General features: G+C 35.2%; 1 protein-coding gene across 1 annotated transcript in view; it reads right to left on the bottom strand.

Annotated features, from left to right (window-relative positions):
• Nucleotides 1-14,393, bottom strand: part of LOC121737907 (disintegrin and metalloproteinase domain-containing protein 19) — an 89,752-nt gene extending 75,359 nt beyond the window's left edge. The window contains exon 1 of the mRNA XM_042129641.1: nt 14,157-14,393. Within this exon, the coding sequence (XP_041985575.1) occupies nt 14,157-14,247 (91 nt within the window). The 5' untranslated portion in view covers nt 14,248-14,393. The remainder of the gene's footprint in view (nt 1-14,156) is intronic.
• Between the last annotated feature and the right edge of the window lie 1,301 nt (nt 14,394-15,694).

Here is a 15,694-nt window from a genome sequence, read left to right on the forward strand (position 1 = left end):
TGAGACATTTTCTGATCTCAAGTACATAATACCATAGAGTAATAAATATACCTGGTCTCTGATAATACGGACGCTCATACGGTGAAGGAAAACATCGTGAGGAAACCCGCACATAGTTGGTCCCAGACTGTTACTAGTTCTGCTGACTAGTTCTTTCCTTTGGACTAGGCCGACTATGATGTGAGAATGCCGTATGCGCTTGGGCAACCATATGGACATTTAAAAATCTTGTCCCAGACACTACAGTATTTGAGGAGTGGTTACTTCGCTCTGAAAAATACAATATAAATCATCCATAACGGATGTAAAGGCCTAGTTTTTTTTAATGATTTATATGAGAATACTGGACGACTAAAAAGTAATAACTTACTAATATGTCTAGTATGGGCTTCGACCATACCAAGATAAAAGACCACTGATAGTCATGATTCAGACTCTTTATAATTTCAGAAACCTCGACAACTAGATGTACCTTCCGAATACAGTTGCGAGACTCTCTGCCAATCAAATTGTCTGTTTGCACTGTCTTGCTGATGATACCCCCCCACCCCCACACCGGTTTCGGTGACGGTGGCCAGTTTCATTGAAACCAGGCCAGCTACTCAGGAATAATTTTATAGTGCCCAAGTGTGTGCGCAGTACACAAGAGCACTCTCTATTCCTTTACTCTCGTAGCCCAGTGGGACGGAAGACCGACACGACCGGCGAGAGATCAGGCGCAGGACCGGCTTTTTACATGCCCATCCGACGCATGGATCATTTTATTTGTCAGACAATCAGCCTGCATTGTCCTAACTCCTAACCAAACTTGGAAATATGTAACATGTTTCCAACGCGCGCGCGGGGGAATCGAACCCACGACCTCCGAGTCAAGAGCCACGCTCTTAACCACTGGACCACGGAGGCGTTACCGTCGTTATGTTGCTGATACTCAGTAGGTGTAATGCCCTTATTTCGTCAAAGATTAACAGAACGAGACAGAAGGGCGACCGGCGACAGCGTACAACCATCGGTCAGTCGGAAATTCGGTTAGTGGGGTAATTAGCAATGATTATGCCGGCTCCATGACCGATGCTGTTAGATGCCGGAAGCGGAAATTTTAATTACTACTAGCTTTTTCCCGCGACTTGCGATCGCGCATTAAGAAGTATGATTATTAATTAGGTATCAAAGTTTCAGCTCCATTTAAAATTGACAAAGTTTCATGTAAGTACAAAACTTTCACCCCCTATTTTATCCCTTGGTGTTGGAATTGAACAAAATCCTTTCTTAGCGGATGCCTACGTCATAACATCTACCTACATGCCAAATTTCAGCCGGATCCGTCCAATGGTTTGGGATAGATTTCTATGTCAGTCAGTCAGTCACCTTTGAGTTATGTTATATTTAGATTTAGAAGAAGATTATTATAGATTAGGTAAGAGAGACAAACCACCAGGTTTCAGATTTTAGTAGAGATTACGGGATAAGCAATAATTATTGCCAATGACAAGTACTAACTAGAAGTTATTCTTTTACTTCGTTTATCTACGTTTTTCCAGGATGATAAGCATCCTATGCCCTTTCCCGGGACTCATCACTCGAGTATCTCGAAGTTTCATCAAAATCGGTTAAGCGGTTTGATCGTGAGAAGATTAGTCAGACAAACGACTCTATATTCTGTAGTATTGCATAGAGCATTTCATCATAAAAATGCCCTCACCGGTTTCGGTGACAGCGGCCGGAGACAGCTACGCGAGTCATTTGTATAGTGCCCAAGAGTGTGCCCAATACACAGGTGCTCTTCCTTCACTCTCGTTACACAATGGGACGTACCATTGGTTATCAAATCAATTTTAGTCGAAATCTATCTAGGATTGATATTATAGCCTAACCAAATTACGTAGTTCCACTATCACCTATGAATAAATTTAAGTATCTTAATTTTATTGTATAATATTTATGTTACAAAATATATAGACCACGATTACATAGCATAGCTGAGCTACATTTACCGTAACAAATTCAATCTTTGCATTAGCATAACATACATCTGAGATTAGAGATTTTAAATTTTAAAACGTTTCGTTACCCATACTATACATATTATAAATGCGAAAGTGTGTCTGTCTGTCTGTTACCTTTTCATTTTTACTGAACCTATTTGGAGTAAGGTCATAGGATAACGAACGAACGAACGAATTCTCGTCTTCTATACCGTACTCGGCGAAACATGGCGGTAGCGGTCATTGACTCCCAGTCAAAAACTTGTCATTTTCTATACTATAAACCGCGATTGACAATGAAGTGTCAGATGTTGTCAATCGCGGCTTTGTATAGAAAATGACAAGTTTTTTGACAGGGAGTTAATGACCGCCTCCGCCATGTTTCGTCGAGTACAGTATACATAGTTAACTTACTAGTATAATATAGATAGAAAGCATCCTATGCCTTTCCCGGGACTCAAAGTTTGGGCGTGAAGAGGTTACAGGCAGATTGCAGACAGTCAGACACACTTTCGCATTTATAATATTAGTATGGAAGTATGAATGACAGAGTAACATTTCCACACTTATGGCGTGATTGATGTTATAGGTAAAGAGCTATTAATTTACCTAGCCATTATAGTCATAGGAAACAAGCCAACTTCCAGACACCATGACAGCCATTTCCCTCTGTCGGATGTTGAGACCAACTCATTATTTTATTATTGCATTTAAATAGGCGCTACTATAGACCTGGATCCCAGAAGGATAAGACATAACTTACTTTCTGATGGATGAAACCATAGGTTCTTGGTAGTGCCTCGGTAGTCGGTACTTAAAATACCTGCGAATTTGTGTAGCTCTACGTATGACACCTGGTCAGGTACCAAATTGGACTAAAAATTAGTCTTACTTTACTTATTTTGTTATGGCTAATATTTAACTATAATAATTTGTAGAATATTATTCTGAACTAGTATCATGTAGTGCAAGACACTTTTCAGTGACCAAAACTTTTATCAACCGCTTTAAGCAAGCGAGAGATACAGCTATTTTTCCATACTGCTAATTGGAAATCTCTAATCAGCAGTATGGAAAAATAGCGCACTTGCCGGATAGGCGCACTTTGCCAAACTCACTATATATTAATTATTATAATAACAAAGATTGATAATAATTTTCCCCTTTTTATGGTTCCTTACCCAAAGGTTAAAAACGGGACCCGATCACTAAGATATTTCAGCCTGTTCGTCTGTCTGTCTGTCTGTCCATTAATTCATTTATTAATTACTGATAACGCCCGCTAGTTGCTTTCCATCAGTGACCCGTTTGCACGTTAGTCCCCCAAATTAAAAAAAAAACGAGTTCTCTATGCGACATCCTAAGTCCTGACAAAACTTTTGGTGAGAATGAAATCGTTTATAGCACATGCAACCAATAAACTTATCTATTGTAGAACATTATAAAACTAATTATAACGCGTGAGTACAATAAAAAGTCGAAGAGTCATAAGCCAACGATCTCAGCTGTTTTTAGATCGACCACCGTATATGGAACTCGTGGACTAACCATCAGTACCGTTAGACAGGCCAAGCTGACTGGTCGGTGCCGCCAAATTAGTTAAAACCTCTGAGCTGCAATCTATAGTACCACTAACTGGCTCTTACTAACTGGTCGGGTATACCAGTTTAGTTAAGCTTTGGGTTGATAGTTTTTTTATGAGAAGGCAGTTCAAGTTGACTGGTCGGTTATTTCTGAACCGATATGGGAAGAGTCACTTCCCCAGGACAAATGACGTCACATCCTTCTATATTTTTAGCCGAATGGATGTGGCCTGGGACAAGTCACAAGACATGTTTCGGGAAATTTTTAAGTGCCATGAGAAACCGACGGAAGAAGGGTGATGTATTTCGAGCATATTATGATTACTTAAATGAATCTTAGAAGTTTTTTAACGCTGTCGTCGACCTTACTTATATTAAAAAATCGACCAAGTGCGAGTCGGACTCGCGCACGAAGGGTTCCGTACCGGTATAGAGCGAAGTAGACAAAAATATGTGTTTTTTGTATGAGAGCCCCCCTTTAATATTTACTTTCATTAAATTTTATTATTAATTATTAAAGTAACAATATAATTAAGTTTTTTTTTGAAAATTTCAAGTGCCTAGCTGTTACCACTATTGATTACGAGCTAAAAAGGCCAAAAAAATCACGTTTCTTGTATGGGAGCCCACCTTAAATGTTAACTTTATTTTATTTTTAGTATTTGTTGTTATAGCGGCAACAGATATACAAAATCTGTGAAAATTTCACAAGGCTAGCTATAGCGGTTCTTGAGTTACAGCCTGGAGACACTGCACAGACAGACGGACAGACATCGAAGTCTTAGTAATAGGGTCCCGTTTTTACCCTTTGGGTACGGAACCCTAAAAAGCGAAACAACGTCTGTCCGATTGACCGATTTTAGTAAATAATACTCGTCTCGGGAAAGGAAACGTATTATATAAATAATATGTACGGTTTCCTCAAAATATGTAGGTGACGAGAAGTTGCGCGTGCCTCCGCCAGCGTAAAAATATTATTCCGATGCTACGAATAATATTTTAAATAGTTTGTATTATTCGTAATAACTGTACTCGGCGAAACATGGCGGTAGCGGTCATTGACTCCCTGTCAAAAACTTGTCATCTACACTAATATTATAAAGAGGTAAACTTTGTTTGTTTGTTTATTTGTTTAATTGTAATGAATAGGCTCAAAAACTACTGGACCGATTTTAAAAATTATTTCACCATTCGAAAGCTACATTATTTACGAGTAACATAGGCTACTTTTTATTTTGGAAAATATGAGGTTCCATAAGATATTTCAGTTTTTCGGAAACAACCAGAAAATTTACTTATTTTGCGTACGCTGCCTAAACTATAAAAGATAGAACTATACAATGTTCTAAGTAAATGTAGATCTTATAAATATCTACAAAAATGTCCGCGACACACTATACCTATCTATGTCAAGTGAGGCACAACAACCATTTTTTTATTTAAAAATGTAGATTTTTTGGACCACATTTAAACGCATTTATTTTACTCATGCTAATAATCCTTATCAAAATAAATAATTTCATCACTAAGTACAGTTTATGTAGATTATATTTGCTCTTTGAATGATTAAAATTGGACGTTTGGTTTAGAAGTTATGGCGAAATTAAAATATTGCGATTTACGCCAGTTTCGAAGTGGGCGCTACCAATCCACAGAATAGATAATAGTACGAGTACCAATGCAGGGGTGACCAATGCAGAAAACTCCGCGATAGTATTTTTTTTTTTATGAAATAAGGGGGCAAGCGAGCAAACGGGTCAGCTGATGGAAAGCAACTTCCGTCGCCCATGGACACTCGCAGCATCAGAAGAGCTGCAGGTGCGTTGCCGGCCTTTTAAGAGGGAATAGGGTAATAGGGGAGGGTAGAGATGGGAAGGGAAGGGAAAGGAATAGGGGAGGGTAGGGAAGGGAATAGGGTAGGGGATTGGGCCTCCGGTAAACTCACTCACTCGGCGAAACACAGCGTAAGCGCTGTTTCTCGCCGGTTTTCTATGAGAACGTGGTATTTCTTCGGTCGAGCCGGCCCATTCGTGCCGAAGCATGGCTCTCCCACGTATAAGTATATCTCTTATGGATATATCCCACAATAACATATTTTTTTGTCATTTACTTTTAACTTCAAATAATGGCTAATTTTCGAAGCGATTTTAACCAATACGGCAATAATCCTTATTCAATTAAATACTTCAAATACATTATTGATTTTGGCCCTTTATAGCATAATTATTACGATTTTAATTTTAAATGAATATTTTCGAAGACATACAGATTTAAAATTGCGGGACGTAAGTAGCTTTTGCGGCAGTACCGACCAATGCGGGCCACGGGTAGTAATGAATATAAATTATTTAAAATCAAACTACTGAATCGATTTTAATTATTTTTTCAGTGACTTAGGCATAATTTATTTTACATCCGTGCGAAGCCGGGGCGGGTCGCTAGTTTTCTATATAAAACGTTTTGACATTGAAGTGTCAGATGTTGTCAATTGCGGCTTTGTATAGAAAATGACAAGTTTTTGACAGGGACTCAATGACCGCTACCAAAGAGAATATAATCACTACGTTTTTTCAAATGTACAATAATGAAATTATTTATTATTAGAGACAAGAGTTAAAATGAACAATATTCGCTATGTTATGTGACTTTTAGACACATTTAAGCAAAACGCTGATTAATACTTATAATGATATTAATACGTGAGCCAAAAACTTTGTATCCCTTTTGACGAAAAATGGGCAAACGTAGGTGAATGAAATTTTGCACAGTTATAGCTTATATGGTGAAGGAGTGCATCGAGCTAATATTATTTTGAAATTATGCTTTTATCATACATTTTTTTAACAAATAAAACATTACACACACTACAACACACACACTAGGAAAAATGACAGATTTTTGAGTGACAAGCCTAAACATACGAATTATACTCTTTTATTTATGGTTGAAGTCTGTTGACAACTAGGTGACAAATTCAAAATGGATTATAGTACTTTTTTTTATTGAATCTTAGATACTATTAGACAATGCTTACAAGGCCAGTCTGAGATCAGCTGAGTCCCAAAGACAAGAGTATGAGTAAAAATATGATAAAGTAAGAGTAAAGATATGATAAAGTCAATGTTTTTTTACAAAATATAGGTAGTAGTCCTAATGTTGTCAAAACTAAGGTCGAATTTCGACCATTGGGCGATCTCTAGTACTTATAATGATGCTAAAACAAAATGATTCATGATTTTCGCATGCAAACTGTAATTTTACAATCACGTATTATGTGGGGTTTTTGACCTGAAACACGTACATACATTAATTCTTTTAGTGCCCTCTTTTAAAGAGCCCACTACCCATACCCACTTCTGGACAAAGGCTTCCCCCAAGTTTTTCAATTCAACGCGCCATATTCTCGAGATCGGCCACGGTGGCGTCGTCCATCACCACCTACCCAGGTCCCAGTCTGCTATAGATACCAATTTTAGACCACAGCAGTTAAGTGCCATATCCAAAGCTTAATCAGTGGATTCACAAAATCCAAGGTTCCATTGTCTTTTAGGTTTTGCCAAATTGTCTTTCTTGTTTAAAACAAAAATGATGAATTTCATACTTTATACATAACTAGCGGCCCGGCCCGGCTTCGCACGGGTGGACATTGGTTTTTAAATTATTTTTTTTAAATAAAGGTAGTCAATCTTTAAGTTAAGCAGAACATAAAAATAGTTTACATTATTTAGCCTGCAACTACTATATTATAATTATTATGTACATATAACACATTTTTATTGTATTTTTTTTTATATTTTTATATTTTAAGTGTTATGTTTGATTATTTTATCCTTACCTGCAGAAGATACTATTATTTATAATATTTTGCAATTTCTTCATGTTTTTTTTTTTGTTTAAAATATTTTATGTTTTTTTTTTTTTATAGTTTTATGCTTTATTATTTTATGCTTACCTACATCTACTATTATATACATTTTGAAATTTTCTATTTGTTTTTGTATAAAGTATTTTTGTTGTACTTTTGCGCTTTATGTTTTTTTACACCATACTTCTTTTTGCGTAAAAGATTCCATTAAAATTGGGTTAAAGCTTCCCTGTAAACGATATTTGATGTTGTTTTATTTTGTGGCAGCAAAATAAATTGATTATCAGCAGCTCCAACTCGGGATAGGCCAACGTATAGTTGACCATGAGTAAAACATTCTTTTCGTAGGTCGATGCCTACTAATTTGAAAGTTTGACCTTGGGACTTGTTAATAGTCAATGCGAAAGATATTTTTACCGGTAATTGAAGCCGTTTAAATGGGATTGGCAGATCAGTTGGAATCATCGGTATCCTCGGTATATGAGCTAGTTGACCAGCTGCTGGGCCGGTGATAATGGTAGCTACAATTAAATTGTCCTTTAATTCTTTAATAAGCAGCCTTGTCCCATTGCACATATTTGGTGGGCATAAATTTCTCAAAAGCATGATTGGAATTCCGATTTTTAACGTCAGTTCGTGTGGTGGAAGTCCAGAAGGATTCAGCGAATTTAAAAACTCCTCTGGTAAGTACTAATACCTGCTGATAAGTAGTTTGGCATGGTTTGTACCAGCGCAACGTTACTATTGCATATTTTTAGTATTGCATACATACGATATCGCGGACTTTTACGTTGATATTAATGTCCTCTATAAGACTATAGTACATCACTTTGCGATAAGTAAGTATAGTCTATAATTTATAAAGCATAAGCAAGAAGGAATATTTTGGTAGATTTTTCACACAATTATTAACACTTAATACGGTTCCCTTGTTTCTCTCATTAAATATAGCCTATATTCAGCAGAAATTCCAATTCCATCGTGCATCGGCATCGTGGGTATCGCAGAACAATAGATCTTCAATTGTTATGCTGGCAGCCGGCTGCCGCTATTGGAGATTTATAGTTAAAGAAATTAATTAATTATAATAGCAATCAAAAATAATAGTCATTCAAAACTTATTTTAAAAAGTTCTAAAAATATTACTTTCGTAGTCATAACTTTTAAAGCTTTTTTGAAATTAGGATTATAATAATGAAGCACGATAGTCTATATCAAATCAATAAAGCAGCACCCGGCTGTCGCATAACTATTGAAAATCTATTGTGTCTGCGATTCCCACGATCGAGGTAATATTTACGTGGACTCTCCGGGCGAGTCTGTGGCACTGATAATTAAATCTCTCCCCTACCGCACGCACACCCGCGCATCGCGCCTTGACGCCCAATTCGCAACGTGCAGCAGAAATCGTAATATTTTAATTTCGCCATAACATTAAAACCAAACGTCCAATTTTAATCATTCAAAGACCAAATATTATCTACATTAACTGTACTTAGTGATGAAATAATTTATTTTGATAAGGGTCAATAGCATGATTTAAATAAACGCATTTAAATATAGTCCAAAAAAAATTCTAGATTTTTTAATAAAAAAATGGTTATTGTGCCTCACTCAACATAGATAGGTATAGTGTGTCGCGGACTTTTTTGTAGATATTTAAAAGATCTATAATTACTTAGAACATTTTATGCCTCTATCTTTTATAGTTTAGGCAGCGTACGCAAAATAAGTAACTTTTCTGGTTGATTTTTTAAACCTTGCGTCCGAAAATCCCAAATATCTTACGGAACCTTATATTTTTCCAAAATAAAAATTAGCCTATGTTCAGCAGAAATAATGCAGGATTCCAATGGTAAAAGAATTTTTCAAATCGGTCCAGTAGTTTCGGAGCCTATTCGACTCAAACAAACAAACAAACAAAAAATCAAATCTTTCCTCTTTATAATAGTAGTGTAGAAGTGTAGATAGACAATCTTGCTTCCATACTAAAATTATTGATGGAAATGTGTATCAATCTGCCTGTTACTTATTCATGCTCGCACCACTGTATTTTTTTGATAAAATTCAATAACAAGATATAAATTTGAGTTCTAGCAAAAGAATGAGGATCATTTTTACTCTGTAAAACATAATTGTGAGTGTATGATACAAAAAATTCAAACATACTTATGGTCATCTATACTGTACTCGGCGAAACATGGTGGTAACGGTCATTGACTCCCTGTCAAAAAACTTGTCATTTTCTATATAAAGCTGCGATTGACAACATCTGAAACTTTACTATCAATCACAGTTTATATAGAAAATTACAAGTTTTTGACAGGGAGTCAATGACCACTACCGCCATGTTTCGCCGAGTATAGTATGGTTACTTATCGTGATAATACAATGTAGCAATTAGCATATTCATCATCACATCCTGTCTATCGGAAGTTGGTGGTGAATCACTGTATTATTTGCTACCTTTTTTTCTGATATTAGTTTCCGTTGACACATTATTTCCTAAGCCAACGAGCAGACACATTGTCTCACTGACAATAACACCTGCTGACCGTAACACAAGAGATTCCATTGATATTCAGTTAGGTTACGCCAGGCCTGTCCCACTCGCGCGTTTAGGTATCGAACTGTAAGTACCCCTTTAAAGGGGCAGATCACAAGGGACTCACAAGCGAGCGGTGACGCGCGCGCAAGATTTTTTCGTCGCATATATCTACGTACTGATTTAACCGCTGTGACAGAATCGTTATTAATCTGATAAATATGAACAATTGAAAAAAGTCAAAGAAATATTTCAATGTAATTTAAGACTTTAAAATACAAAAAGAGATAAAAAAAATATACAAACATAGCAAATAAACCAATTCGTTACAAACAAACCGCATACTACACATAAATAAACATAAGTTACTATGGGTTACTAAAATTTGATTATTACTATAAAAAAGTTTGCTATTAGTAACTATAGTAATTAAAAGAAGATTATTTTATTTTCTAAAAGGTGACAATCTTGATTTCGTCAGAAAGGGTACCTCTTACGTGATGGAAAGAGAGCGCACATGTAGGCAAATATAATTGTAGGCACCTAGCACTGCGCGGTCGGAATTTGAACTTTATAGTATCGCAGCATGAGTTGTTATTTTTTTAAACGGGTTTCACGAGTGGGAATTCTGTTGGTACTACTAATATATATGGGTGGTTCTATTTTTTCGGTCCCATTTGGCTATTTTTGTAGAATCATTTTTTTTTAAGATATTACGACAAAATTTTGTATTAAGGCTTGTGTACGTATACTTACTGTGATCCCTGAATCGCCTTAGTCTGCTATTTATATTTACGATATAAATAGATGGATGGTAATGATGCAACAGACGGAAATGAAAATCGATAAGATGGAAATTTAAAGGATTGGATGGAAATAAAAAATTGTTATATGGAAGCGAAAAAAGTTAAGGAATTTCATGTTAGATAAACAGAATACTTGTTATTGTTTTATTTTTATGAGTAATAAAACCAGTGTCAGTTATTGAATTCTCCTCTACTAAAAAAATTGACAAAAATATAAGACTTATGTTAAAAAGTAGGAAACAAGTCAGACATTATTATTTTATTTAAATAAAATGCAACCAATCTTTAGTTCTACTACATGATCGTATACAATCAACATTCCATGTACTTTACCCAACTATTAACTTACTAGAGTTTTTAAGGAAAACACTATTTTAAGAAATAGTTTCACAAATCGCAGTTCTATGCAATTTAGCGCCGACTAGTTTAGTAAACTTTAGTAAACTCTTGAATATAATATCCCAATTTGTTACACACCACTTTTTATATTAACAGGCATTAGATATAGTGATTTTGAGCAACAAAAATATGTATTATGTTCCTGTAACTAATAAAATCTTAAATTCTTAAAAAACAGTTTTAAATCTTAAATATTATGTTTAATCACTCAATTATGAAGTACTAGCTAGATTAGTACTACATGGATAGGTACTTATTAATAGGAAAATATACAGGGTTATCCGTATGTTACTAAAAATACTAGTTATTTCAAAATAATCACATATTTGGTTTCATTATGAGATTAACACGAATAATACTATTCGAAGATATATTTCCATATTTTTTTTGTCAGAAATGTGTGCTCGTCGGTTCATTGAAGGCTCCAGAAGCATATCTTTGAGAGGGCGTAAATCTACAATATCTATATAGAGTTCCACAATCCACAAGCAGGGTAAAAATCTTTGTTTCGAACGTCAGTGACTTCTCCTAAGTAAATATTGTCTCAGATGTAATTAAGTCGTCCTCTTCTATCTAATGGCAGATAAAAGTGATGAGACAGACAACAAACCCCCAAAATAGAACCATTCAAGTGAACCAACTGATGATGAAGCAATCCATTCTCTGTTTTTGAGATTAGCGGTAATTTGGGACGGAATGACTCGCAGCAAGAAATATTAAATTTGAATGTAATATATAGATAGGATTTGGACAAAATCTGTTATAAAATACTAAATAATACCAAAAAAAAAATCGGAAAATTGGTTTAAAAATCGGAAGTAATGGATGAGAATGAAGTGGATGGAAATGAAGTTTTGGCATTTAATTAAAATTTTTGTTGCATTCTTATATTTTTCAAAAGCCCTGCAACATATCTTTAGAAGGTATTTCAATAGCCTTTATCATAATGTATTATAAAAATCACTAGCAACAAAAGTCATTTAAATAGGCAATGGATGGTAATGAAGGCTTACCCGTGACAAAACGAGAATTTGCAACTAAGAATTAAATTTTCTCCGAGAAACAATGCGCACATCTTATCTCGCCTATAATGTATGGCAGACATGGGCGTGGGGGTTCCGAAACATGTTTGCACGTAGATCTACAGATGCAGACTTTTTTAAAAACATAAAAACCATTTGCTCGGAACGATATGAAAAATTTCGCGTGACAAAATTAAAACCTACGTTCTCTCAATGTTGCACATGCACGAGTTCATTCTTATGTTTAAAAGGGTTAATATGAGTATTTAAGCTTATGTTCCAGTACAAAACATGATAAGATTAATTACGAAAACTCTAAGAAAATTGTGTCTAAGCTTAGCAATTTGGGAACGTATGAGCGTTGGAAATGAAATTTTGGCTATTTGATGTTTAATATCTTTTTGATTAATTATCTTACGGTAATACACAATACGTGGCAAAGTAGAACACTATAGACTTAACATTTTAAAAGTATTTGATCGAAAAAATTCATTTCGTAAATATCAAATTTTTACCCCGAAAGCAAATGGGACCGAAAAAATAGAACCACCCATATTCTGTGGTTACGCTAAGTTAGTGATAGAACATAATATATAGGCTTATTGATATCCAGTTGAAATATGTTTTAACTTTTAGTGGCTAAAATCAAAGCTGTGCAAAATCAAATCTTTGCCTTAATTCTTAAATAGTAATCAAGCAGTTTGACTTTTAAAATAGTATTGAACTAAAAACTACTGGTGGAAAACCTTATATAAAATTATGTGGATACAACTAAGAATATATATTATAGTATAGACCAGAAGTTTCCAATCTTTTTCAGCCTGCGGCGCAGTTGCACGTCACAATATTTTGTCACGGTGCGGCGCCCTACTCTACCTAGCTATTAAAAAAGATACATAAATAAACACCTCTTATGATTATAGTTACGTTATATGCCGGTAAATAATATTATTATTACATTAATAAACAAGTATTTCACCCGTAGATTGTGGGAAAACAAGACACAATAGATATACATATATATTCTATTGTGTCTCGTTCACTGGTTAGCGTATAGGGCTTGTTGAATTAATCATCCACCTGCTTCACCTAATTAATATTATAATTATTATATTATTTATATTTGTGGTTTTGGATAATGATGGAGGATGGACTCACGGTGCCCCTCTTACCTTTTACGGTGCACCAGGGTTTGGTAACCCCTGGTATATAGACATTGTTATGTATTATTATTGCTCTCTTCAAAATTTTTCCCAGTTCATATCAAATCATACTTCAGTTGTTTACTGAAGTATGATTTGATATGGCAGTGATATTTTGATAATGCATCTATAAGAAGAAAAATGACCATGAGGCCATATAAAATGCTATGATGGCATAAAACAGCATTTGCCATTTTACTTATCTCATTTACTATTTCATAAAATAATCTTAAATGCATTAAAATATAGTTATTCAATTACTTTGATAAAATACAAACCAAAATCTACAATCAATTATACAATATTCTTTATGATCTAGTTCAAATCATTAAAATCTTAAGATTGTTGAGAAGATGTTAACAAAAAATGCAAGCAAGCAAGAAGATTACCGCTACCTACCTATAAAGAGCTTTGTTTACCATAAGATCAAAATAGTTTTAAAACACAGTAAAGGTCATAAGTTTACAAACACAACAACTTTTAGCACAATACCTATATCCGATGATATTATATTTAGCAATATGAATCACAAACTGCCTTTATGCGTTAAGTTTTGGTTGTGTACGACTTAAAACGGCTCCGGAAACCTACGAAGCTTCACGACAGACGTTTTAAAACGTTATGTGATTAGCATTCGCAACTCGTATGAGCTACCAAGAAACTGGCTGTGAAATTTAAAAAAGTGCATATTCTTGCTATATATAAGCATGCCAGAGGACAGCAGAAGAGTATACCAAGTTGATACTTACTTATTTCATGTGTCTCAACAGTATCCTTTGTCAGAACTAATAAAATTACACACACAAGAATGCACACCACACTCGGCCAGCACTTGAACATTGTAACACTTTAATCTATATTTTTATGCTTCTAAAATATAACTATATTAATTATATCTGATAAATAAAGCATGTTTATAAAATATCTTAAAATTATTATAACGTCAAGGCACTAAAACATTTCACACGGCCGACGCGACGGGACGAACGACAAGCGCAAACTGACAAGTGACAAAAAATATTTTGAATTTAGCTGTCAACTGTCAACTGAGCGTCATATGCACTGACAGTTATTTTTTTAAAGTTTCGTTTGTTAGAAGCAAATGAAATGGTTGCACTAGAAAAGCTAAAGCTATAGGGTAAATGACTAGTACATTGGACAGTACTAGTCATTGGACAGAGCATAAAAAAAAAAAAAATTAGTTTGTTATTATTTTTAGCAATATTCCGCGAAAACAACTTCCACCTTTAAGTAAATGAGTGAGTGTACGCATAGACATGCGTACAGCACCTCCCTCCTCCCACACTGCCTATGCGTACACTCGCATGCAAGAACTTGCAAACACCACCACCACACAAGCAATAATGTTGGCAAATCCGTGCAAGGCCCCTCACCACCATGCAGGTTGAAAACCTCGACGCGCGTTTCGCCCCAACACCGGAGCATCCTCAGGATGTGGACTCTACGAACAACGTCCGTTGACTTAACGGTACGTTGAGTGTACGCATAGGCAGTGTGGGAGGAGGGAGGTGCTGTACGCATGTCTATGCGTACACTCACTCATTTACTTAAAGGTGGAAGTTGTTTTCGCGGAATATTGCTAAAAATAATAACAAACTAAATTTAAACTATGGATTTCCGCAAAGTAACGCCTAATTCCATTAACTAGAGCATAAAAACACAATATTTGTTAAAGTTGCTTTAAAAACACAATATTTGTTAAAGTTGCTTTAAAAACTGCCTGTTTTTAAAGTAATAGAACGCCTGATTTTTAAGAAAAACAGGCAGTTTTTAAAGCAACCTTAATAAATTTAGTGTTTTTGTGCTCTGTCCAATGACTAGTACTGTCCAATCAGTAGTCATATTCACCCTAGATAACATGTATTTTCATTATTGTTTTGTTGGAACGAAGTTCCTTGTCGTGCGTTGCGAAAGGGGGCTAGACGGAACGACACTTTTTGACCGACACTTATTTTAGTACCTGCGAAGTAGGGGCAGAGGGCGTTGATGTGGTGATGACGTCAACTGGCGGGAAATTCAAAACTTCTTTCCATCCGGGTGTCCCTTGACACCTCTCAATTTTTTTTGTTTTATGTCTCGACAAAATGCAGCTAACCCGGTAGTGAATTCTCCGCTTAATACTTTTTGGGAATAATTTTATGTAGTATCTTAGGACAACTTAAGTTTGATTAATAAAATATGAAACTATTGTTTATTAATTTATTTTATGAAAACCCTTAGAAGCAGAAGAAAATATATTATGATTTATGCAGCCTGATATAAGTGT

Source organism: Aricia agestis, chromosome 21 (genome assembly GCF_905147365.1).
Source record: "Aricia agestis chromosome 21, ilAriAges1.1, whole genome shotgun sequence".
NCBI lineage: Eukaryota > Metazoa > Arthropoda > Insecta > Lepidoptera > Lycaenidae > Aricia > Aricia agestis.